Source organism: Rhineura floridana, chromosome 3 (genome assembly GCF_030035675.1).
Source record: "Rhineura floridana isolate rRhiFlo1 chromosome 3, rRhiFlo1.hap2, whole genome shotgun sequence".
Lineage (NCBI taxonomy): Eukaryota > Metazoa > Chordata > Lepidosauria > Squamata > Rhineuridae > Rhineura > Rhineura floridana.
In genome coordinates this window covers 12527822-12555571 of record NC_084482.1, presented here as the reverse complement: position 1 = coordinate 12555571, position 27750 = coordinate 12527822, and the positions used below count along the sequence as shown (strand labels likewise).

Genomic DNA, 27750 nt, shown 5'->3' with positions numbered 1-27750 from the left:
AAGACCTGCTCCCTGCATTTCTGGCTGATTTCCACCTGGCCTGGAAGGGCGGGGCCCTGTCTCTCTCCAGCTACAAAAGCAGCAACTGCTGAAGGGGCCAGAGACCATCTACCTGTGTGAGTTTCTGCAAGACCTGCTCCCTGCATTTCTGGCTGATTTCCACCTGGCCTGGAAGGGCGCGGCCCTGTCTCTCTCCAGCTACAAAAGCAGCAACTGCTGAAGGGGCCAGAGACCATCTACCTGTGTGAGTTTCTGCAAGACCTGCTCCCTGCATTTCTGGCTGATTTCCACCTGGCCTGGAAGGGCAGGGCCCTGTCTCTCTCCAGCTACAAAAGCAGCAACTGCTGAAGGGGCCAGAGACCATCTACCTGTGTGAGTTTCTGCAAGACCTGCTCCCTGCATTTCTGGCTGATTTCCACCTGGCCTGGAAGGGTGGGGCCCTGTCTCTCTCCAGCTACAAAAGCAGCAACTGCTAAAGAAGCCAGAGACCATCTACCTGTGTGAGTTTCTGCAAGACCTGCTCCCTGCATTTCTGGCTGATTTCCACCTGGCCTGGAAGGGTGGGGCCCTGTCTCTCTCCAGCTACAAAAGCAGCAACTGCTGAAGGGGCCAGAGACCATCTACCTGTGTGAGTTTCTGCAAGACCTGCTCCCTGCATTTCTGGCTGATTTCCACCTGGCCTGGAAGGGTGGGGCCCTGTCTCTCTCCAGCTACAAAAGCAGCAACTGCTGAAGGGGCCAAAGACCATCTACCTGTGTGAGTTTCTGCAAGACCTGCTCCCTGCATTTCTGGCTGATTTCCACCTGGCCTGGAAGGGTGGGGCCCTGTCTCTCTCCAGCTACAAAAGCAGCAACTGCTGAAGGGGCCAGAGACCGTATGTGTGTATGTGTGCGTGAACCTGCTGCTCGGGATGTCTATAGACTACTGGGGTTTTGTTTAGTATTATATGTTATATTTTACTCTATGTTATATTTTAGTCTATGTACGCTGCCTAGAGTGGCCGTTAATTCGGCCAGATAGGCGGCCTAGAAATAAAATTTTATTATTATTATTATGTCTGTACATGCGAGTGTCTGTAAATTGAAGGTCCGTATAGCGGGGTATTCCTGTACGTAACAAAAAAGTTACAAATAGTATTTTAAAAAACATGACTTGAAATAGACCTCTAAAATCACCTTCTCCAGCCACCTAATGTCTGCTTGAACAAAAAGGACCAAAAACAATAAATGAAATAAAATGACATTTGATTCATACTCACCATTAGTAGTGTTGCCAGCTCTTGGGTTTGACCTGAAGTTTCAAGATATTAGCCTTTGCCTTAGTCTCCAGGGAAGAAATAAATAAATTCTAGTACTGAAATAAAGTGCTCCTCTACACATTTGCCACCCCTTTCAGAGGTGGCGGTTTGGGAGGGGTCCATTTTGGCAACTGGTTTTTTTTTTAAAGGTTCGTGGGGGCAGACTTCCCATTGGCAGTAAGTGGGAGTGGCAGTTTTTTTCTTTTTTTAACAATAATGGAGATCCACCAGTTAGTGAATGCTACTTTTCTCTGCAGAATGTCCCAATTAGGGTTGCCAGGTGTCCAGTTTTCACCTGAAGACTCTGGATTTTTGGGGTCCTCTCCAGGTCTTTGGGTAAATTACCTTAATCTCTGGACTCTCAGCTTTCATTAAAAAACAAAATAAGTTTCTAGGTGGTCTGGTTCTCAAAATATACACCAAAATGACAGCCCCCTGCAACTTCTGTTGAATGAGCTTATAGCTGGCTACTCTAACCCCGCCCTTTCAGGTTTGTAGCCAATAAGTGTTGACCTCCAGGCAGTACCGAGACCACATTGCAAGGACTGAAAATTGTTGTTTCATAAATTGAGTAAGTATATAGTATATAGCTTTCAGTCTTTTTCTCTCTTGTATGCAGGAGTCAAACAAGCTTAAATTTTGCTGGACTGCTGAAGGGGGCGGCGTTTTGAAAACCTTCCCAATATGAAGCTTTAATCCAATACTTTCCTCAGAGTAAAGCTACAATGCTAATCTCACATACCCAGATTTACTTTTGAACAGAGCTTGGAAGATTACTTTTAAAAAGTAATAAATTACCATTACAATTACATGGCCCCAAAAAAGTAGTAATTACTGTTACAATTACAATTGCTCTGAAAGTAACTGATTACTTTACTTTTTCTCAAAAGTAATCACTACAATTACATTTCAGTTATTTTTTTTAAAAAAAACGCCTACAAGGTGCTGGCCTTGGCTGCTGCACATCTAAGTAGCCTAAAACAATTTTAAAAATAAACACACACAGACAGAGGGAGTAGAATAATTCTTTTTATCCATAAGATAGCAATGGTGGTCTCTTCGCTGGTGAGAGAGGTGGGGAGGGAGGCAGAGGCCACTACTTAGATCTTTGCACATCAAACCAAGTGCAAACCCCCCTCAGCCACCCAGCATAATCTCTCTCACATAACCACCTCCCGGACCCCGCCCTGCCACCAACTAAGGGACACTCACCCAAGTAAACATTTTCCTGAGATGCAATAAAGTTAAAATACTGCAAATGTAGCACAGAGCCAGAGAGGGTGGTGGAGGCCACTTTGTGTGCCAAGTGCAAACACAGTATACACACACATGTCATCTTTCACCTCCACAGTTCTTTATCTCCATTCTGCTGCTGCCTTCTTCTCCTCTTTTAACCATGTTCTTGCCCTTTGGCTCCTTTTCCCCTCCATTCTTCACCACCACCATCCATTTTTTAAAAACAATTGTTTTCTCCACTCCACCCTGTCTCACTCTCCACCTCCTCCCTCATTGCTTCCTACCCACCCCTAGAGCAGGAGAGAAGAGTGATGCTGCACAGAACCCCAATGAGGCACATGATTTTCATCCACAAATCAGAGGAGTAGAAGACGTCCCCTGCTTCCTCCACAAAAGTAATGCCGGAAACATTACAATTACTCCACAAAAGTAATAAAATTACTCCTAGTTCTGTTATAATCAAAATGTAAAGGAATTACCCACTCGTTCCTCAAAAAGTAATGAATTACAAGTAATTCGTTACTTGTAACAAATTAGTTCCAAGCTCTGCTTTTGAATAGACATGGTTAGGATGTACTGTAAATTAATGGGACTTTTGAGTGAATATAGCAAAGAGTTGTGTTTGTGTTATAAATCTGTCTCTCCCCCTCCAATCCTATTTTTAAACCAATTAGGCAAGGCTTACATAGGTATTACTGCTTTTATTATGTAGGAAACTAATACTGATTTTATTTTTTTATTTTTTAAACGTTCTGCAATGACCAACTGGTTTTGACAATAAACTATTATATGGGGTGCATGTATTTTTACATCTCCAGTGTGTGTATATATATGGAGTCTTTCCATCAATCCTGTGAGGTATGGTTAGTGATTGGAAACCAAGGCAGCTCACAACAAGAAATAAATCTCTTTAAAATCCAATAACCATAAAACAAGTATAAACAGTTGCAAAACAGCTTAAAGTGGCATGATTCTGAATTTTGGGATGGGTGAGTGAAGTTTCTTATCACTTGATATTGCAGTTCTGTGCATGCTTCCCTGTTTGAGTAAGCCCCATTGCTTACATTGGGACTTGCTTCTGAGTAAACAAACAGGATTGCACTACAAATACCTTTACAGGTTGTGTAAATAATAAACATCTTTGACAGTCATCCTTATATAAATATTTCTTCATTTAAAGCATATGACTTCCCCTAAAGAATCCTGGGAAGTTTAGTTTCCCCCTCACAGTTATAGTTCCCACCACCCTTTACAAATTACAGTTCCTATGATTCTGTCAAGTGATTCATGTGCTTCAAATGTGTGTTGAATGTGCTTTGAATGAATAGTGAGTATCTGCACTAGGCATGATGTGCATTCATTAGTGAATTGAAAAGAACGATTTTAAAAGATACTTTTTTAAAAAACAGAGGAAAGGCTGTAGCTTAGTGGTAGGTCATATGCTTTGCATGCAAAGGTCCAACATTCAATTTTTGAAAAAGGCTATTGCCTGGAATCATGGAGAGCCAATGCTAGTCCATATCATCAGTACTGAACTAGATGGTACCAAATGGCCTGAGTCGGTATAAGGCAGATTCCTTTGTTCCTAAAAGTGGAAAGAGACCCAAAGGCCACAGTGACTCCAAAAGTTATTTATGTATTTTATTTACAACATTTATATACTGCTTTATTATATACTGCTTTATTACAAAAAATCTCAAAGCAGTTTACAGAAACAATAAAATTATTAGCAAAAACAGTTAAAGACACGTATTTAAAAACATTCAATATAATAAAACCAACAATGGGATAAAAACAGATAAAAATGCAATAGCTTCTACATGTCTGGGTAGGCTTGTCTAAACAAAAATGTTTTTAGCATGTGCTGAAAAGAATACAATGAAGGCTGCTGCCTAATAGCAATGGGCAGGGAGTTCCAAAGCATAGGTGACCTGACTGGTTGAATGTTGCCGAGTGGGATGCTGCGTGTTCTGCCTTACTCATAGGAATTGTGTTGTGGTTGGTATGGTATACCAAGAGACTAGACTCCTAGCAGGGGCACCCATGGCGGAATGGTCAAAGCTGAGACTCCAGACTAAGATGCATCCAAACTCAGAGGAAGGCAATGGTAAACCACCCCTGAATACCTCTTACCATGAAAACCCTATGAACAGAGTATCCAAAATGCAACACGAGATACTGCTGGAAGATGAGACCCCCAGGTCAGAAGGCACCCACCGAGCTACTGGGGAAGAACAAAGGACAAGTACGAGTAGCGCTGTGACTAATGATGCAGCTGCGTCAAAGCTGAAAGGAAGCCCAGAGGCTGATGCACACAGATGCAAAAGGAGAGTCCGGAGTTGTATGATGTACACAATGGGAACATGGAATGTGAGAAGCATGAACCAGGGAAAGTTAGAAATTGTCAAGCAAGAAGTGGAGCATACTAACATTACAATACTTGGCGTGAGTGAATTAAAATGGACTGGAATGGGAGATTTTCAATCAGGCAACTACAAAATATTTTATGCAGGAAATGAGAAATCAGGAAGAAACAGGGTTGCTTTGATAGTGAGAAGTGATGTAGCAAAAGCAATTAGGAGCTATAACGCAAGGTCTGAATGAGTGATATCAATGAGATTAAACGGGAAACCTATTAACATAACCATCATCCAAGTCTACGCTCCAACATCAAACGCAGAAGAAGAAGAATTGGAGAGATTTTACACAGAAGTACAGCAGGAAATTGATCACACACCAAAACAAGATGTGCTGATAATCATGGGGGACTGGAATGCAAAAGTAGGGAACAGAGAAGAACTAGGAATTGTGGGGTAATGGGGCTTAGGTGACAGAAATGAAGCAGGAGAAAGACTTACTGAATTCTGTGAAGCCAATTATTTGTTTCTTGCCAACACATTTTTTGAGCAACCAAAAAGATGACTGTATGCATGGACATCACCAGATGGTCAATATAGGAATCAAATTGATTATATAATTGGAAACAGAAGATGGAGAAGTTCCATACTTTCTGAAAAAACAAGACCAGGAGGAGACTGCGGTACAGATCATGAACTGATCATATCGAAAATCAGAGTAAAGCTAAAGAAGAACCCCGTTCCGTGCCCGGGACTTACCGGGCGAAGGGGCGTGTTTGTGGCTGCAGCTGAAGTGAGGTGCCATCTTGGGAAGGTGTGCATGCGCGTAGCGCACTGGTGCGCTGACATAGCATGCAGGAGGGGGGCGGGGCGGCAGATGGCCATTTAAGGCCGCACCGCCAGCTGCCCACCCTCACTCTGAATTTGGCGGCCTTTTCGAAAGCGGTGGCTCCAGCGTCGGCGGCGCAACTCGCTCGCCTACGCACGAGACTTCTCCAGACTCTTTCGGGCCAGGCCTGGTGCGGCAGGGACAACGCGAGGCGCGGTTGGCGAGGCTCGGGTGCAGCGTGGTGTGGTGAGGGCGGCGGCAGCAGCAGCAAGGCCCTGGCTCTGTGGCGTTGCAGCAGAGAGCCTTAGGCCACGGGAGGCCCTCCATCGGCGGCAGCAACTCTGCACGGCGGCAGCATGGCCTAGAGGCAGCAGCAGCAGCAGCGATGGATCACAGGTGAGGCGGCCGGGAGGCCCTCCATCGGCGGCAGCAACTCTGCACAGTGGCAGCACAGCCTAGCGGCAGCGGCAGCTGCACCCACGGATCACAGGTGAGGCGGCCCTGTGGCCGCATTCTTTTTTGAGATTTCACCGGGGGGATCCCTGTGGGAGGGTGGGAAGGTTCTCCGCCCCTCACCCACCCCATAGCAAGGGAATAGGGTTCCAGCCCCAGCACACACACCCCCATTGGTCACTTGGGGGCCCAGGTAGCCGGGATTGTGCGGCTAGACAAAGGGGCCTATCGGCAGGGGATTGGGGTGTGTAGTATGAGCAGGGGGCACAGTCTGGCTGGGCTGCGAGGGTGCTGGTCCCCCTTTTAGGCCAACCACCTCTCATTTCTGCAGGAGGCACTCCCATCTTGCTTCTGCAACGGGCATAGGCCTTGGGGGGTCGTTAGTCGTAGGATAGACCCGGCTACGCTCTAGCTTGGGATGCCACCCAAAAAAGGTCAAGGTGGGCCAAAAGGGAAGGGAAGGGCCCCCAGGGCGGAGGGCAGATGCCCACCCCCAGCTGCGGAGGATGGGGTACAGGGGGAAGGCATACCATGGACCGCTATACTGGCTAGGTTAGAAGCCCTAGAGAGGGGCTCAGTCCAGCCTGGGGGGTTGCAGGCCCAGCCAGCACCTGGGAGAACAAAGGAACCACCCCCCAAGCGGCCCCGGGAGAAAGCTCAACATCCAGTCACCGGGGCTAATGCTGCGGCTATTACTTCCATCCTAGCGTCACTGGCCTTTCACCTGCTGCCCGCTACAAAGGAAAGAATATGGAAAGGGGAGTACGTCGACTTATTCTCGCTTCTATACAGGGAGCCAGTCAGGAGGGAGAAGAATAAGGGTGAAGAGGCAGAACCTGACAAGCCCAAGAGGCGGCGCATAGAGCGCACTTGGGCTAATTGGTTGCCTGCACTTCTGACATACATGGCGGTGGTGATCCAGAAGCAGCCACAGCAGGGCCCTATACTTATTAAATACCTCGATATCATATATCGAGGCTATTCCGAGTTCCAAGGGGCAGCATGGCTCGCCTACGACAAGGCGTTCCGTATGAGGGCAGCCTTTGATACTTCCCTCCCCTGGGACAAGAAGGAGGCGGACCTGTGGCTACGGTTTATGTCACACTCCAAGCCCATAGCCGGGGATAGAACAGACAGCGGCTACCTCTTGGCCCGTCAGGCAGCAGCAGTTCCTTCCCGCGGGCCTGCGGAGCAGGGGGTTCAACCCCGCCTGCTCTGCTGGGAGTTCAGCTCCTGAGGCCACTGTGGTCGTAGCCCCTGCAGGTTCCAACATGAGTGCGCAATATGCGGGGGTCCGCACTCCTGCGCTGCCTGCCCCAAGGGCCGCCCCTTCGGGGGGGAACAGAGAATCAGCTGGCGCAAGGAGACCAGGAGCTGCTGGCGCAGCTCAAGGAAAGGGGCCCCAGTCCAGTTAAACTCTCTGAACTCCAGCACTTGCTCTGCCTTTACCCCCGAGTCCAAGATGCCCAGTTTTTGCTCCAGGGCTTTACAGAGGGTTTTCGGATCCCTTATTCGGGTCCCAGGCAGCCCTTCATGTCCTGCAACCTCAAGTCTGTGGCGGGCATGGAATCGGTTGTGGGGGGAAAAATTGGAAAGGAGGTTAAGGCAGGCAGCGTGCTGGGCCCCTTTGCGGCACCACCCATCCTTTCACTCAGAGTTTCCCCCCTGGGCCTCGTTCCCAAGAAGGCACCAGGCAAATTTCGCCTTATACACCACCTGTCCTTTCCCCAGGGTGGGTCAGTAAACAACTTCATCCCATCAGACCTCTGCTCTGTCCGCTACACATCATTTGACTGTGTGGTGCATATGGTTAGGGACTGCGGGATTGGTGCCCTTATGGGAAAATGTGACATCAAATCAGCCTTCCGTCTCCTCTCTGTGCACCCACGGGACTTTGAGCTGTTAGGCTTTGCTTTCAAGGGTGAATATTATGTGGATAGGGCATTGCCTATGGGCTGCTCCATCTGATACTCGGTTTTTGAGCGCTTCAGCTCTTTCTTGGAGTGGGCAGTCAGGAGACGGGCTGGCCAGCAATCAGTGGTCCACTATTTGGATGACTTCCTGTTTGCGGGCCCTGCAGACTCGGGCTCCTGTCAGGCATTTATGGAGCATTTCGCAGGGATGGCGGGGGAACTGGGTGTTCCCCTTGCAGCTGAGAAAACTGAGGGCCCGTCCACCACCCTCACTTTTCTGGGCATAGAGATCGATACGGTGGCCCAATGCTGCAGGCTCCCGCTGGACAAGCTGGTGGCCCTTAAGGGGAAAATCTCAGAAGTGGTTGGGGCAAAGAAGGTGACATTGGCCACGCTTCAACAGCTGGCTGGCCATATGAACTTTGCGTGCAGGGTTGTAGCGCCCAGGCGCGCATTCTTGCGGCGCGTGTATGATGCCATGGCTGGCCTATCACGCTCCCATCACCACACGCGTGTTACGGCTGCTCTCAGGGCCGACCTGGTGGTTTGGTCCACCTTCCTGTGGGAATTTAATGGGGTCTCCTTATAGAGAAGGGACCGCCTGTTGGAAGCAGAGCTACAGGTGAGCTCTGACACCTCAGGTTCCTGGGGTTTTGGGGTCATTTTCCATGACTCATGGTGTCATGGCAGCTGGCCACAGAACTGGGCACAGGCTGGCCTAACCAGAGACCTTACCTTTTTGGAGTTCTTCCCCATTGTCATGGCCGTACACCTTTGGCCCGACAAGCTAGGCAATTCCTCAGTCCACTTTTGGTGCGACAACCTCCCTACGGTGCATGTCATCAACACCCTGTCTTCTAGAAACCCCAACGTTATGCATCTGGTGCGAGTGTTCGTGCTCCAATGTCTTCGCTATAATATCCGGTTCCTTGCACGCCATGTTCCGGGTATTGACAATAGTGTTGCTGATGCTCTATCACGGAACCAGATGGAGAGATTTCGCCAGCTGGCACCGTGGGCAAGGGCTCAGCCGGACGTGGTACCCCCAATGCTATGGAAGATTGGAGGACCAAATCAGAATGGGCCATAAGCCTGTCTATGGCACCCAGCACTTTGGCCAGCTACCAGGGGGCAGGTAGGGACCTGGCAAGCTTCAGGGAGTCCAGAGGCTACACCCAGGAGTGGCCCATCCCCGTGGAGCATCTTATGGAGTTCTGCGTGGAAGGGAAGTGGAGGGGCCTTTCAGTCAGGACCATCAGAGGTAAGCTCTCAGGTCTATCCTTCCTAGCGAAAGCACGGGGCTTTCAGGACTACTCCGGTGACTTTAGGGTCCGCCGGATGCTGGAGGGGTGGTCCCGTGAGTGCCCACACATGCCTGATGCCTGCTCCCCCTTTTCCCCAGAGCTACTGTTGGGTCTGCGGGGACAGTGGAGGGTGTTATGTTCTTCCCATTTTGAGGCACTGTTATACCATGCTGCGGGACTCACCCTGTTCTTCGGGGCCTTCCGAATAGGGGAGGTGGTGGTGGGTTCTAAGACGGATAGCTCCTTCTGGGCACTTCTGGTTTCTGACCTCAACTGGGTGTCAGAGGGGGTCCGACTGAGACTCGGGCGGTCAAAGATGGACCAACACCAAAAGGGTCGTCTGATTGTGTTATCCCCATGCCAACAGGAGGAGCTTTGCCCAGTGAGGGCCCTACACACCTTTCTGGCAGCCCGGGGGCTGCAGCCAGGGTACCTATTCAGGCACAGGGACCTCCTGCCCCTTACCAAGTATCAGTTTTGGTCGGTGACAAAGGCAGCACTCCTGAAACTAGGTGTGGATGCCCGCAAGTTCGGACACACTCCTTCCGAATAGGCGCAGCCTCCACCGCTACCCACCTGGGTTTTTCCAAGGGACAGCTACAGGCAGTGGGCAGGTGGTCCTCGGATGCATACAAGACTTACGTTAGACCACTCACAGAGATACATGAGGCCAGCGGCTAATGGTTTCCCCTTACCCTGATGGCAATTGTTGTCATTTTTGGCAGGCTGCTGGGAAAGATCGGAGCAAGTGAGCACCCTCCTCTGCAGCCACAGCATGATTTTCTGGGCAGGCCACAGGGTGGTGAAGTCTCGCATTGGAACGCAGCTGGGGCTCAGTCAGTGGGCCTCAGTGCGGTGGCTGGGACACCGGGGGATGCGTTGGAATGGTCTCCTGCCCACCTTGTTCCAGCTGGCGGTGGACCGGGCGGTGCCCCAGGTGCTGGTCATCCACCTGGGAGGTAACGACTTGGGTCTGTTGAAGGGCAAGGCCCTAATCGAACAGGCGTGTAGTGACCTCCAGGCCATTGCGTGGTGCTGGCCGGGGGTGCACTTGGTATGGTCAGACATCCTGCCGCACAGGAAGTGGAATTGTGCCGGTGACCCACGGGGAATGGACAGGGCTCAGAAAAAGGTTAATAGACAGATTCAGAGGGCCATCAAGGGCCTGGGGGGTTCTGTCATCCACCACCCAGAGATCAAGCACGATAGGCTGGAGCTGTTTAGGCCAGATGGCGTGCACTTGACTGACGGTGGCAATGACATCTTCCTGATGGACCTGCAGAGGGGTTTGCACCGGATTCTTATCGGGTGTGGGGTAAAGGGAGACTAAGCAGAGGCTTGTCCCCCTTTGGTGGCAAGGAAGTGCGGGGGAAAGGTTAAAAGGGAAAGGGCAGCTAGGTGACACCTTTAGGCACCTTTGGGGGTGATTGGCGGCCCGGGGGCCTGCAGCTCAGGGCTATACGGCCCAGGGGCAGAACACGGGCCACTTTTGGGGCCAACGTGCCTCATCCGCTCGGAGTTTCAGGGCTCCGGGGGGTGGTGATGCGGGTTGGACCCCCTACACATCTTCAGGGTGTGGCCGGAGCTGGGGCCTGGCACAGGGCAGCCCCAGGCTCAGGCAAGGTTTTGGTTGCCCTATAGCTGCAAGCAGGCTTTGCCTGGATCAGCAGAATTCTCCCGCACTTGATTTTCCCTCTGCAGGTTCATTTATTATAATTGACTCTGCTTTAATAAAGTGGCCCATTATTTAACCCAGTCAACGGTGTCTGTGTTTATTTCGGCAGTAGGCCACAACAACAAAGCACTCATAATGCCAAAATACAATTTAAATAACATCCCAGAAGAATATAAAGATCAAATAAGGAACAGGTTTGAGGCTTTAAACTTAGTTGACAGAGAACCAGAAGAACTATGGACTGAAGTCAGGGACATTATCAGGGAAGAATGCAAAAAGAAAATACCTCTTGTTAAAAAGAGAGAAAGACCTCAATGGATGACTGACGAAACTCTTAAAATGGTTAAAGAGAGAAGGAAAGCAAAAGCAAAAGGAGATAGAAACACAGTCAGAACCCTAAATGCAACTATACAACGACTAGTACGTAGGGACAAAGGAAACTATTACAATAGTTATTGTATAGAAATAGAAAAGGACAACAAAATGGGAAGAACAAGAACCCTATTCCAAAAGATTAGAGAAATGAAAGGGAAATTTAAACCACAAGTAGGGATGTTGAATAATCAACAGGGGAACACACTGACTGACCAAGATGAAATAAAAGGAAGATGGAAACAATACACTGAAGAACTCTATAAGAGATTACAGGATGACAGATTCATTCATGGAAGAACCGTATGATGAAGAATCAGAAATTTTGGAATGTGAGGTGGAAGCTGCTCTTAAAATTCTTGGAAGAAACGAATCACCAGGAATAGATGGCATACCAATAGAGTTGCTACAAGCTACTGAGACTGAATCTGTCCAAATGTTGACAAACATTTGTCAAGAAATATGGAAAACTAAACAATGGCCCACAGACTATAAGCGTTCAATATGTATCCCACTTTGAAAGAAAGGGGATCCCAGAGAATACAGTAATTACCGAACTATTGCCTTAATATCCCATGCAAGTAAAGCAATGCTCAAGATTCTACAACAAAGGCTCTTACCATATATAGAGCAAGAAATGCCAGACATCCAAGCTGGATTTAGAAAGGAAAGAGGCACCAGAGATCATATCGCAAACATACATTGGATAATGGAACGGACCAAGGAATTTCAGAAGAAAATCACCCTGTGCTTTATAGATTATAGCAAAGTCTTTGACTGTGTGGATCATGAAAAACTATGGAATGCTTTAAAAGAAAAGTGGGTGCTACAGCATCTGATTGTCCTGATGCGCAACCTATACTCTGCACAAGAGGCTACTGTAAGGACAGAATATGGAGAAACCGATTAGTTCCCCATCGGAAAGGGTGTGAGACAGGGGTGTATTTTATCACCCCATTTGTTTAATCTGTATGCAGAACATATCATACGGAGAGCGGGATTTGACCAAGATGGAGGAGGTGTGAAAATTGGAGGGAGAAACATCAATAATTTAAGATATGCAGACGATACCATACTCTTAGCAGAAACCAGTAATGATTTGAAACGAATGCTGATGAAAGTTAAAGAGGAAAGCACAAAAGCAGGACTACAGCTGAACGTCAAGAAGACTAAAGTAATGACAACAGAAGATTTATGTAACTTTAAAGTTGACAATGAGGACATTCAACTTCTCAAGGATTATTAATACCTCGGCACAGTCATTAACCAAAATGGAGACAATAGTCAAGAAATCAGAAGAAGGATAGGACTGGGTAGGGCAGCTGTGAGAGAACTAGAAAAGGTCCTCAAATGCAAAGATGTATTTGATCACTGAACACCAAAGTCAGGATCATTCAGGCCATGGTATTCCCAGTCTGTATGTATGGATGTGAAAGTTGGACAGTGAAAAATGCGTATAAGAGAAAAATCAACCCATTTGAAATGTGGTGCTGGAGGAGAGCTTTGCGCATACCATGGACTGCAAAAGAGACAAATAATTGGGTGTTAGAACAAATTAAACCAGAACTGTCACTAGAAGCTAAAATGATGAAACTGAGATTATCCTACTTTGGACACATCATGAGAAGACATGATTCACTAGAAAAGACAATAATGCTGGGGAAAACAGCAGGGAGTAGAAAAAGAGGAAGGCCAAACAAGAGATGGATTGATTCCATAAAGAGACCTGAACTTACAAGATCTGAACAGGGTGGTTCATGATAGATGCTCTTGGAGGTCGCTGATTAATAGGGTCGCCATAAGTCGTAGTCGACTTGGAGGCACATAACAACAACAACATGGTATTGCGTTTAGGAAATCATCACTGTCTTTTGTTTTTCTCTTTGCATTTCATTTACCTTTAACCTCACTCCCTTACATCCATAGAAACAACAACAGTGGTTCTATGCGCTCAGCATAACCCCCTTAAACCCACTGACGATGTATCTTGTTGGTTGCATGATGGTTTGTTTCTTGCCCAATAGTGGTAAAAGAGAATTCATGTACTGGGAAGTGTGTCTACAATTGTTGTCATTCCCAAGTTGCTGCCTGTGAAGGTAGACCAAACCATGTGTGTTTTCTCTGTCAATTATTACTCACTAGAATTGTCTTGGCTGTCAAAGTGAGTTTATAGCAGCCCACAGGATAGACAGAAAAGGGTTGGGAATCTTCTTACCCTTACTCATTTCTCAGACCTCTTTCTGAAGTGAAGTCAAATCTGTAAAGACGTTTGGTGCAGCCACATTAAAAGATAGGGGCAGGGCATTCCAGGCAGGGGGTTGGCAACCCTGCTTGGATATGGATATCTTTGCAGAGGATCCCTAGTCAGGCTTTACCACCAGCACAATCCAAAACATATCTATTCAGAAGTAAGTCCTATTGAGTTCTATGGGGCTTATTACGTTTTTTTACTCTTGAGTGCTCCCATCTATCACCTCCACACTAGGTTCCTTTCTTCCTACAATGGTCTTCTGGTGACTGGCCTGGCCTAAGGGCACTTAAACCCTTTTTGCCAGAAGCAAGTAAGCTAGGTTAAATTTTCCCTACCCAGGCTCCATCTTTTAGCTAAGATTTCTTAATTTCCAGTTGGAGAAATGTTTTTGCTTGAATTGTATGCTCCAAGCAACTGTGGTTGATGCTTAATGTATCATGCTTTATGATATCACCCAGGCCAGCCCCTGTGACATCACTCAGGCCTTCCCCTGTAACATCACTAGAGCCCACCCCTGAAAACTCAGGTTTGGGATGCTTCCGACCTGGTAACCCTACTGTCAATGCAGTATCATTTTGAGATGGGGGGGCAGAGGAGGAATGTTGCTTGACCTCAAAAAAATGGCAACCTTCCACTAGGACACTGGTTTTCAACCTTGGGTTCTCAGATATATTATTGGACTCCAACTCTCATCACCCCCAGCCAGCTAGCCAATGGTCAGGGATGAGGGTGGTTATCACCCAACAACATCTGGGGACCCAACAATGGGACTAGTAAATTCTTATGGTGAGAGGGCAGAATCAAAGGGGCAGGTTATATCCTGCTGTGCTTAAGAGGTTTTGCTATCAGATGGAAAGGGCAGGCAAAGACAGGCTAATGTACAGAGGGGAAACCGGTAAGAAATTGCCCAGACCGAGAAAGCAAGCCTGAGAGTCTTTATACTTGCAGGTGGTGTGCTATTGGCTTCTTCTGATCACCTGACTTCCCAGGCCAGGACGCAGAGCTTGGAAAAGTTACTTTTTTGAACTACAGTTCCCATCAGCCCAATCCAGTGGCCATGCTGGCTGGGGCTGATGGGAGTTGTAGTTTAAAAAGTAACTTTTCCAAGCTCAGGATGATAGGTTGTTATGCAAGTCTCCTGCCTGGAAAGGTCTATGAAGCAGGCCACTCACTCCTTTATGAAGTATCCACCCCCTCTCATCAAGTTGCTAAGCAACACCTTGGGGGAGTAAAAGTCAGTGGTCAGCCTGGTTGGAGAGGAGAGAGTAGGGATGCTGAGGGAGAATCCTTCAGCTTGTGCCAGAAAGTGTGCTTGGGGAGAGAAAGAGAGAGAGAGAGAGATCCAGGATCCGCAATTAAAACTGTTCATTGGAGAAAGTGGCTGAGAAAGGGCCAGATTCCTGAGCCCTGAGGGCCTGTCCAAGAGGCACTGGGACAACTCTTGTGTGAGGGAGAATCATGGCAGCGGGAGTGGGAGAGGCCCCAAAAGACAGAGCTGTGCAGTTCCAGGATGTACAGAGCAGAAGCAGACATCTGAAAAAGAAAGGCCATCTCATCCCAATAAATCCTGTTAGTGAAGCACAACTGGTCTGTATTGAGGCCCAGGGCACTGTAAGAGTTCTAATATGCATTTTTAACTTGCAGAGGTGGGGAACCTCCAGATGTTATTCATCATCATCATCATCATCATTTCATCATTTTATTTGTATGCCGCCTTTCCACATAAAATTGTGCTCAAGGCGGCTTACAACAAAAATACATGTCAAAAACAATTGCAAAAACAATTTCCTAATAACAAAAAATAATAAAACAGTGACATAACAAATATAATAACCAAAAACAACTTTTCAACATTATGAACATAATAAAACAATTATTTAAAAACAAAAAGTAACCATTAACACCCCAAACCCCTAAAGAAAACCATTTACTGTATCTCCTACAAAACTTCATTATTCAGAGGGGAGGCTTGTTTTGTATCAGCACATGTCTACTCAGAAGTACTTCTCACTGAGTTCGCTGGGGCTTACTCCCAATAAATTGGTGATAGGATTGCAGTAATCCTATCCCCTTATTTGAGAGTAAGCCCCATTAAACTCAATGAGACTTATTGTTGAGTAGACAGCATATAGGATTGCACTGTAACTCTTCTATTTGGCCAACAGTTACAGCATTTTCTTTGAAGGCGCACTTCATGTTGCAATCACATTTGAAATATACAATGCACAGTATGTACTACTGCAGATTTGCTGCTTTCCATAAGAGATGGTCAGGATTTTCTCCCTTTTCGTTTCTCTTCATTACAATGTCTTAGGTTGGGTTGGCTCCATCAACCCCATCCAGCTAGGCCAATGGTCAGGGATGAGGGGAGTTGTATTCCAGCAACAGGGTTCCCTACCCCTGTGTTAGGAGATATATATTTGACTTCATGCTGACTTCAAACCGGAAAAGGGAAAGGGGACATTGTTTCAAAGTTGACTTATTCACTAGCACTATGCTGACATTCAAAAGTTATCCAGTCTGTGTCAGTGTTGGAATTGCTTTTTAAGATGTTTTTAAAGCTTTTTTTAAAAAATGTTTTTAAAGATTTTTTTAAAAAAATTATCTCTAAGTCTGTTTTTATGACGTTTTAAAGTGTTTTTTAGTGTTTTTGTTTACTGCCCTGGGCTCCTACTGGGAGGAAGGGCAGGATATAAATTTTATAAATAGATGATAAATAATTACTATTTCATATCTAAACCTCACTTGATATGAGGCATTTCCCCAATCTGATTATATATAAACCATATAATACACTTTTGTTTACACTATTTTATCCCCGTTTTACAGTGGGCCTCACTGCCGAGATGCTGCCAAGGTTGGCAATGTGGTCAGCTATAGACCCCATAAAGGTGGGAGACAGTTACACCTGCTGTTCCCACATCTGGCTAGAAGCCCTGGTGGCGCTGTACATAGCAGGGAGCCTGTGCCTGGTCTGCAGGATTTCTGGATGAAGCCCTGAGTGGTCCAATATGGAGAAGCTGAGCTCTCTGCGCTGTATGAAGGACATTTTATATCAGGGCTTAGTATTAAGCAAGAGACTCTGAATTTTCTGCAATACTCACTGAATTGAGCAGGGAGGGGTGTCCTTTGTTTAGGGGAGTGCTTCCCATACTTCTTTTCCCATAGAACATTTCAAAATTGCTGCTGGTCTTTGGTGACAGCTGATTTTTTTTTCCCGTCTGTTGTAGCAACTGTAATCTGCTATGCTAGGTACTGTTTGATTTTTCATTGTATATGTACATTTATTCATTTATTCCATAGAATTCAATAGAAGAAATAAAAGAAGCAGGAAAAATACAATGAAAAACCAATATGAATATTTTATATGGCTATGCCGCAGACCACCTGAATGAGGTTCACAGACCACTGCTGATCCAAGGACCAGTTTGGGAACCTCTAGCTTAGGGACAGTGACCTCAGTATTGAAAGAGATGAGTGTACTGCAGAAAGGGGCAGGCACAGGCATTATATTAGCTTTCTCCCTATCCTTGAGGGCATCGTGCCTTTGGTCTCCCCCTCCCCACAACAAACCTGGAACTAGCACTAGCTTCTGAATAAGATTCCCAGCTGTCAGAGGAAGGTGGAGCCTCTGGGCCATGTATAGTACTTTGCCCCCTCTATCTTTTTTTCAGGCAGTATGCCTCAAGCAATCAGATCTGCATAAGAGGAAGAACAGGCCTACACTTGTTGACCCCACCCCTCCATCATGTCCCTGGTGTCCAGTCTCACCATTGGCCAGCTTGGCCAATGATCAGAAATGATAGAAGTTGGAGTCCACCAATATATGGAGGGGCACATGTTGGTGTGGGGGGGGCGAGATCTGAAGCAGGGAACCTGCTCTATGGATGTAGGTCCCCTATGGAATTTAGAATCTATCATGATCTACCATTCAGTACTGATAATGGAAGATTGGATATTGAAATTACTGGACTTAACAAGACTACTGAAGATGGAAGATGGAAAATGGAACTAATAGAGATAATAGAACAATGGCTACTGAAATTATTGAACCTAACAGATTCTGATGTGATGGATTAATTGAAATGTTTATTTTGACTATGGTTATGACAATAAGATTATCATAATTAGTAATGAGATGGATTAATTGATATGCTTATCTGGAAAAAAAAATTGATAGATATATTTCTTAAAGAATTGAAACCTCTCTTTGACTTTTTGTGGAAAGAATAAAGTAATGTTTATGAGATTTGATGATTAAGTAAGATAACTACTGGAGGAAAGTGATTTTATAATATGACTTAAGAGACAGGATTGTTATATATTATAGACTTATAACTGATTTGATCTTTGACAAATGGGAAGTCAATATTTTACTCTTTATTTTTTATTTTTGTTTTTTTTTTTTTCTTTTTTTTTCTTTTTGTTTAACTATTTTTGATTTTGTTTTTTGTCTTTGAATGTTTTATGATTTTGTCTTGTATGTTTTATGAAAATCTGAATAAAAATTATTGAAAAAAAAAAAAATGATCTACCATTCAGCTACAGTTCCCTCCTCTCACAATCATCATTTAAGTCAGTGTTTGCTAGTTTGGTGCCGTGCATATAGTGGTGGCTGGCACCCATTGGGATTGGTAGGACAGAAGCCAGGGAGCTCAACAGGAGGTGGAGCCAGAGCCAATTACAGGAGAAGCCAACCAATTCTAGTTTTGTCCCCTTCCTCCTTTCTGCTGAATTCTGCAAGGGCAACACTGAGACTAAAGAAGAGGAAACAGCCAGGACCACTGTCTGGACTGGTTGTAAGCAAGAATACAGGTGGGTTTGGAGGAATCAAGATTGACGTTGGTAGGGCAGTGCCCCATTTGCCCTAATAGACCAGCCACTGCTGCCTGCAGATATCATGGCCATGCTGGCTAAGGCTCACAGGAGTTGTAGTCCAAAACATCTACAGGTCTCCAGGTTGGCAAAGGCTGACTTGATAAATTGCAAATTAGCAAAGGCAATGTATTTGAAGCAGTCAACATTTGGCAGAACCTAACAGTGTCTCATAGGCAACTTGCATTATGAAGTGAAGTGAAAAATGTTATTTCAGTTCCAAAATTTTGTCATTTCCCCCTTTTAAATTTTTCAGCGACTGTACTTTCTTCAGAACTGAGTGAATTGGATGCTGAGATTCCAAAGCCAAAATCTGGACATGATTTTTATTGTAAGTCTCATAATATATTCTTCTCTCGGGTAACCGTTTCTCCTGAGTCTTCGACTCTAAAACTCAGGGAGCACAGCTTGGGAGCTAAGGGGTAGTGCCTAGCAGAGCGGGGAGTATAGCCTGGTGGCACTCACTGATTTTATTTTATGAGCTTTTGAACCTCTCCTAATTGATCTCAAATAGAACAGAAGAGCCCTGCTGGATCAGGCCAAAGGTCCATCTAATGCAGCATTCTTTTCTCCCAGTGGCCAGCCAGATGACCATGGGAAGCCCACAGGCAGAACCTGAGCACAGTAGCACTCTCCCCATCTGAGTTTCCCAGCAACTAGTATTCAGAGAAGGGATGGAAAGATCACCTCTCTTCCTCTTCATCATTCCATCACTTTCTCTTTATCTGCAGAAAGAGAAAGAGAACATGCTGGAAAAGGGTGCAGCTTAACCGTTAGAAAGGGAGGAGGCTGACAGTGGGTGCTATGGAAGATAGGCTCCTCACCCTTGCTTCTGGTTCCTCATCCCTAGATGTAGCTCTTTCTACTGGAGAGCTTGAGAAGCAGGCTAAACCCTTGAAATGATGGGTTAGTCTCTCTTGTTAAGCCGCCTAGAGGGATTGGGAATAGGAGGCACTGTTTTACGGTGGTTCCGTTCCTATCTCTCAGGCAGGTACCAACGGGTGGCATTGGGGGATGAGGTTTCAGACCCTTGGCCTCTTAATTGCGGAGTGCCACAGGGTTCTATCCTCTCCCCCATGCTATTCAACATCTATGTGAAGCCGCTGGGAGCCATCATCAGGAGTTTTGGGCTGCAGTGTCACCAATATGCGGATGACACTCAGCTCTATCTCTCATTTAAGTCCTCACCAGAGTTGGCTGTGAAGACCATGTCCAAGTGCCTGGAGTCCGTTAGTGGATGGATGGGCGAGAACAGGCTGAAGCTCAATCCTGACAAGACCGAGGTGTTGCTCGTGGGTGATAAGAGAAGGTTGGGAGACATCGACTTGGTGTTTAACGGGGTGAGATTACCCCTGAAGGAGCAGGTCCGCAGCCTAGGGGTCATTCTTGACTCCCAGCTGTCCATGGAGGCTCAGGTTTCGGCAGTGAGCCGGGCAGCTTGGTATCAATTACATCTGATACAGAGGCTGCGACCCTACCTTCCTGTACAGCTACTCCCATGAGTAATACATGCCCTGGTCTCTTCTCGCTTAGACTATTGTAATGCGCTCTACGTGGGGTTACCCCTGAAAATGGTCTGGAAACTCCAGCTGGTACAGAATGCGGCGGCACGCTTGATTACGCGTAGCCATCGCCGGGAACATATCACCCCGGTGTTGATAGATCTTCACTGGCTACCAGTGGTTTACCGGGCCCAATTCAAGGTGTTGGTATTGACCTTTAAAACCCTATACGGTTTCGGCCTGGTTTATCTAAAGGACCGCCTCCAGTATCACCAATTAAGCCGCCTTACAAGATCAGCCATGCAGGATCTCCTCTCGGTCCCACCGGTGAAAACAGCTCGGCTGGTGTGGACCAGAGAGAGGGTGTTCTCGGTAGTGGCTCCCACCCTCTGGAATTCTCTCCCCTACGACCTCCGACATGCCTCCTCCCTGATGAGTTTTCGCCGAGCTTTAAAGACCTGGCTATTCAGGCAGGCCTACAGGAACTTCGAGCTAGATTAGTTTTTGATGTATTAAGTGATGTTTTGATGTTAGCTTAATTGATGATGTGGTTGAATTGTGTATTGTATTTTATTATGCTGCTGTAAGTCGCCTAGAGTGTCCGTTAATTCGGACAGATAGGCGGCTAACAAATAAAATTTTATTATTTTATTATTATATATTATATCTTGACACTAGGGAGGGTGGGGGGAGTTCAATTCTATTTACATTTTAATAAGAAACTACTTAATTCAAACTTCTAGACAGGGCTGGCACTGGCCTGCCCCCAGGCCCACAGCACCTTACAGCCCAACGCCCCCGTCCAATACAGGTGGTGTGGGACTTCAATAAGCCTACCTGACCCGCCTAACTCCTGCATCAGTGTGCACGCTCTGAATGCTGTGTGTGCACACCTGCCATTACCCATGATGGTGGTGGGGGCATCAACCCCTTAGGGGCACTCCTGCTGCTATCTTGGGTGATAGCAGGTATGCATGCACACCGTGCGGGGTATGCACACTGGTGCACAAATGCGACAAGCTGCTGAGGTGCGCCACCTGTATCGAGGGGGTGCCTGGGAGCCCCTGCTCGGAAATCCATGGTAGCATCAGGTCTCATGATTCGAGACAGCCGCAGCTTGCAGAACAGGAGCGCTGCCCTCCCACCCTAAGGAGGAGCCCCTCTGGACTGTAGCGGCCCTCAACCAGGGCCCAACCTGGCTGCGCACAGGCACCAGACCTGTTTCTAGAACCAATGGAGGAACCAAAACACAATTATCCTTTGAAACTCATATTTCTCCCTGGACGATAGTCCATCAAGTGTGTATTGATAATCACCTAGCATCCAGAGGCAGGAACTGCAGCAAAATCATGGGGCGTAAGTCGCCCCGGTCATGCGACTTCCCCAATCCTTTCCTGCCTCATCTTCCTAGATGGTTGCTTTTTTCCTTGCTCCATACCAATTTCTCGGTCTTGGTCCCTATTTCTTCTGTTTTTTCTTGTGTAAAAATCCTCTTCTCCAAATTTTGCAATACAGTTCTCCAACTAAATAATCTCTACAAAAATGCATGAAAATGCATACATGGATATAACATTAAAATGCATTATATTAGGGAAAATTGCATGCAGGAAATATATTCGCACCAAAATGTGAAAAAGTTTCATGAGGATTTTTTTTTAAAAAACTGCTGCTTTGGAGAACTGGATTTCACGTTGGAAAAATGAGAAACTGAACTAGACAAATTCATCCATCTCTACTTGACTCCCTAACAAATCTATTTATCCTCTCTGTAGGGGGGGTATATTCCATGTCTATAGGGAAATTAGTTGTACTTTACAACCCAGGATAGTCCTATTTCATTCCTTACCTTACTGGGTGAAAATGCACCTTCGAATGTCCATTTCAAGCCCACCCAGATCTTTTTCTAAGATACCTGAAATATCATCTTACCCGTTATATCAGCCTTTCCCAACCAGTGTGCCTCCAGATGTTGTTGGACCACAACTCCCATCAGCCTCAGCCAGCATTGCCAATGGTCAGGAAAGATGGGAATTGTGGTCCAACAACATCTGGAGGCACACTGGTTAGGAAAGGCTGCCTTATATTATACCCAGTCGATCGCTGTGCTTTGCAGGTGATGATGTCCTGCAGATACCATCTCATCAGGAGGTCCGTTCTGCACAACATAGGAAGTGGACCTTTAGTGCTATGGCACCTACCTTTGGGAATTCCCTTCCCTTAAATATTAGAGAGGCACAGTCTCTGTTGTCTTTCAAACAGATTTGGGATTGAGTGGATTCACAGGTCAAGTCTGCCTCAACCAGAAGCCAGGAATCTGTCCTGAAATCCAGATGTGGAGGATGTTGATATGTTTAACTTTTATAAAACTTTTCAAGCTGCTGCCACCAGCAGCACCAATTTCCCTCCTTGGTCACAGCTTCCCTAATTCTTCTCCTTTGATGCAGCCAGTCCAACAGACTCCCTTAATGGGAGAGATGGGAAGCAGGGCCCATTTCCATCAGCTCTGCTGAAGATCAGCTCTATCACGCCCCTCTTGTCCCTGAAGTGATCCTATTCCAGCTGGTTACTACATGCATTGCTATTTAACTTTAAAAAGGGAGGCATTTGTTTTCCTTTTCCCTCCCTATCCCTTTCATATCATGTTGTCTTTTAGACTGCACACTTATGGGCAGGGACTATCTTGTTTTAACTGATTGTACGTAAGCCATTCTGGTAGCTTTGTCAGCTAAAGAGCGGGGTATAAATGCTCTAAATCAGAGATAGCCAACATGGTGCCCTCCAGATGTTGTTGGACTTTAACTCCCCTCAACCCCAGCCTGCACGCCCCATGGTCAGGTATCATAGGAGCTGTAGACAGACATCTTCTGGAGGGCACCATGTTGGCTATCCCTTCTCTAAATAAATGAGTACATGCATATTCTATGGACAATCCTCCTGTGCTCTCATACATCTCTGAGCTGACTTTCCAAGCGTTGGCTAATATTGCCTCTTTTCTTTTGCCCAGTGTTTCCATGTGGTCCTGACACAAGACAATGGGAGTACTTCAATGGAAAATGCTACTATTTCTCCCTGGAGAAAACTTCCTGGATGCGGGCCAAGGATCAATGCAATTACAGAAATTCAAAGCTGGTTGTCGTCGATAGTATGGCTGAACAGGTAAAAAGATGGGAAACTGACTAGATGACCAGCCAGGATTGGTGTGACAAAGTTGGAGGTATCAGGGAATGTGGCGAAAACCATTGCGCAGAGAGATGGAGGGGAGGCATAGCTACCTTGCTCCAACCTTCTCGGCATGCATCTCCTGATGACAGCCTGGAAAAAATCCATGAGGTAAGACTCAGGGGTAGAGTGTACAAGAAGCTGAGGAACAGAAGAGCCGCAAAGTCTCTGTGTGGACCTATCTTTTGTGAGAGGTGCCACCAACATATTCATAACTCAACACTCCAAAGTTTCACATAGGCTACAGTTTTAAAACTTTGCTCCAGAGTACAAAACTTTGCTCCAGAGTACCCTGAATCTTCCTGAAAGCTTATTGGGTTAATGGTGGATAAACGTCCTGGAAAGCAATTTGACCATCACTGCTGATGTCCCCCTGTATCAAAGTACCACCTATGGATATGGTTCTATACATCCTCTGTTCCTGGCTCTGAATGCCTTCAAGATTTTCCAATGAATCAGCTTGGGAGGGCTCGCCTCATCCTTGGTCACTCCATCTACTGTCTCCTAGTGCTCTGTGCTCTATCTTGAGCTTTAAGTCATAAGAACAGAGGAAGCCACCTTATGCTAAGTTAGATCAATGTTCCATTTAGCTTAGTATGGTCTACATTGACTGGTAGGCCGCACTCCATGATTTAAAACAGGAATATTTCTCCAACCCTACCTGGAGAATCAATTCTATCAGTTTCCAATTTTTCCACTCAGATCTTCACATTTCAACAGCAGTTTGCAATTTAAAAGAAAAAATCCTCAGCACTGTATTGCAAATTTCTCCTAATAAACACATTTTAATGCAGTTTTGACTAATGTACATATTTCTGCAGTAATTTTACCTAATACAATGCATTTTTGTATGTTATACTCACTAACACAGTACAACCTTGTTATAATGTGGGAGTTGGGGTACAAAGGATGAGCCCGTGTTACAGGGCTTCTGCGTTATAACAAAAGTCATTTTCTGTAAACATTTTACTTGGGTGACATTGTCATACCTTTAATATATCTGAATCCACAGTTCAGTGAGCCACATTATAGTGAGGTTCTACGGTATAATCATTTTTATGTACACTTTCCCTTAATATTTGCATTCTTTCAACAAGCCTTTTAAGTTGAGACCTATCCCAGTCTGCATCTGTGTCAGAATTGTTTAATATGTTTTTTAATAATGTTTTTAACCCTTTTTTAAAGTTGTTGTTTAAAAAAATGTTTTTAATGCTGTCTTGTTTTAATGTATTTTAAGATCTGTTTTTATGATGTTTTAAAGCGTTTTAGTGCTTTGTTTGCTGCCCTAGGCTCCTGCTAGGAGGAAGGGCGGGATGCAAATTAAATAAATAAATAAATAATTTTTGTAAACATTGGCTGGAGAACTGCATCTCAGAATTCAGCTAAGGGCAAATTCTGAAGCATAGCTGTGTTTCTGTTCAGGTATTGCTTCAGAATTTTATGGGTTCATCTTTAAATATGAACTGAACTGAATTTCTGCCCCATCCCTGCTGGAGATGCTGGGGACTGATCTTAGGACCTTCTGCATGCACAACAGATGCTCTACCACTGAGCTATGGCTATTCCCCTGTCTGTTTCTGTGCTGGTCTGTTCTACGGTGGCTTTTAGTGGCCAACCAGACTCACCACAGACCTCAGGAAAGCTCCCTAACCAACTCTGACTGAGCTCAATGTCACCAATCACATGGAGACACAAGGCTTTGGGATCAATCCCTATGAGGGCTAGGAGCAAGAGAAGCTCTCCCTCCATTCTACGGATGGGTGAGAAATTCAATTCAGTTTGCATTTAAAGCTGAATCTATCAAATTCGGACTATCCAAAACAATATGACAACCAAAACACAGCCATCCTCTGAAATTTACACTTCTGAGAATTTTGTAATGTGTTTCTCCAACAAAATAATTATAACAAAATGCATAGGGGAAAATGGGCATAAAAATGAATATTATGAGTAAAAAATACAAAATGCACAATTTTGGGAGAAATCACTTGCAAAAATGTGTAAATTTGTCAAAACTGCCTACAAAAATAAGTTTATTAGGAGAAATTCACACTAAAATGCTGGAGAATTTTCATGAGGAATTTTTTTAAAAAAACATTGCACATTGCTGGAGAAATGTGGAGAACTGAATTTAAGGCTGGAAAAATGAGAAACTGAGAGAACCAAAAGTGACAGGTCTTTCCACCCCTTCTCTTCACCTGCACTCGTTCTGGCTCCTTCTGCTTCTCCTTCACTCTCATGTTGGGAGCAGCTTATATAGGAGCAGAACATCCAAGCCGCTGCACTAGCAGCCCTGCATCACTTCTGGAACTGGATGGACTGGCCAGACAAATCTTGATAATCAAAAAATACAAGGTGTGGACATTCGTTGATAATAAGAAAAAAAAGGAGGGGGAAACCCCAGAATGTAAAAAAGAGGGAAATTCCAAATTATGTAGATTTTTTTATTGATTTCTATAAAAGAGAATAAATTTCTTTCAAATACCCAACGCGTTTCAGCCGTACACAAGGGCTTTCATCAGGGGCTATAAACAAATAGAAAAACATCATTTTGACAGACATATATAAATTTCAATCTCTATTAAAAATTTTCTATAAAAACATTCTTCATTTTGTATATTCTCAGACATTTCATATACACAAATACAGAAATGATTTTCTGTAGCTTCTAAAGAATTTTTCTTCTTATGTTTCTGTACATAATATAGGTAAGCAAATTCATGTATAGCATTTATTTGTAATATTTAAAAGATACTTACATTTAAGTTGTTAAAGCGCTTTATTCAATAGAGTTTTCTGTCTCACTTTTGCTATGAATGGCATCAATGTCTTTACGATTATTTAAAACTGGTGAGAGCTTTTATTATTATTTTTTATTTGTCTGGAGAATAATTATTCTGACCTTTAGATATAGGATTAAGAACACCTGTCGAATACTTGTGAGTAAAAAATGTTTTTGGACCCGAGGAACCCTTTACATCAGGGGAAGAAATGAACATTCCTCATTTAGACCACTAGGTGTCATTGTTTTGAGTCTTAAAATCCATTCTATTTCTTTTTTATATAAAAGAAAACTAGAAAATGATCATGTATTTGTTGTAGGACCCAAAATTTTAAACCTGTACCAATATATTTAGGGCATTGAAGACAATGAGAAACCAAAGGAGCTCCTGTTTTTTTGTTTTTTATATTACTTAGATGTTCTCCTATCCGTATCTTAATTTTCCTTGATGTTTGTCCTACATATAATTTCAAACATCCGCACTGTATAACATAGATTACTTGTGCAGTGTTGCAATTGGAAAAGTGATGTATCAAATATTTTCTTTGATCAATCGGATTTATAAAATGTTGAATTTTGAGAGTGTATTTACAAAAGGAACAATGTCCACAGGGGTAATGTCCTATTGGTGGGCTTGCACCAATAAGGTTACAATTGGAAGAAAGTGTGTGTTTCTTGAAGTCACTATGGACTAATAAGTCTTTCAAGTTTTTTGTTCTTTTATATGAAAAAAGTGGTAAATCCTGACATCCAGAAATATGTTGTATTATGTGCCAATTCTTTTTGATACTACCTTGTAATTTGTTTGACACATGGTTGTAAGTAAGATTGCAATAAATTCTCTGAGATGAGTTTTTTTTTAGTTTTTTTCATTAAATCTGTCCGTTCTTTATATAAAACTTTTTCAAAATTATGTTCTATAATTTGTGAGGGATATCCTCTATGAATGAATTGTTGTTTTAAAATTTCTGAGTGAAAAAGAAAATCCTTCTCTAGTGTGCAATTTCGTTTTATCCTCAGAAATTGACTATGTGGTAAATTACATCTTAATGGTATTGGATGAGAACTGTCAAAACAGAGATAGGTGTTTCTATCTGTTGGTTTTTTATACATTGTGGTGTAAAGATGGTTATCCTTTTTCTTAATTATTAAATCTAGGAAATTTATTTCTGTTATATTATGTTGATGGTCAAATTGTATGTTAGGATCTTTATTATTTATCCATTCTATAAATTCTTCCAATAATTTAGGTGTACCTTTCCAAATACAAAAGATATCATCAATAAATCTCCACCAACATCGTAATTGTTTCACATAAATGTTAGACGATATGTGTATTTCTTTCTCAAAATTTTCCATAAAGAGGTTAGCTACCTCTGGAGCCATTGCATCTGAAGTCAGTTCGGAAACTACAGCTAGTGCAAAACGCGGCAGCCAGACTGCTAACAAGAACAAAGCGGTCTGAGCATATAACACCTGTCCTGGCCCACCTGCACTGGCTGCCAATATGTTTCCGGGCTAGATTCAAAGTGTTGGTATTAACCTATAAAGCCTTATACGGTGCGGGACCACGTTACCTTGCGGAACGCCTCTTCCGATATGAACCCTCCCGTACACTACGTTCAGCTACGAAGGCCCTCCTCCGGGTTCCAACCCATAGGGATGCCCGGAGGGTGATGACAAGA

The 27750-nt window shown here is 44.8% G+C and overlaps 1 protein-coding gene across 1 annotated transcript in view; it reads left to right on the top strand.

Moving 5' to 3' along the window:
• The window catches only part of LOC133379367 (hepatic lectin-like), a 39635-nt gene that overhangs the window by 6160 nt on the left and 5725 nt on the right, over positions 1 to 27750 (top strand). The window contains exons 3-4 of the mRNA XM_061614488.1: positions 18819 to 18893; positions 23069 to 23220. Coding sequence (XP_061470472.1) covers positions 18819 to 18893; positions 23069 to 23220 — 227 coding nt within the window. The remainder of the gene's footprint in view (positions 1 to 18818; positions 18894 to 23068; positions 23221 to 27750) is intronic.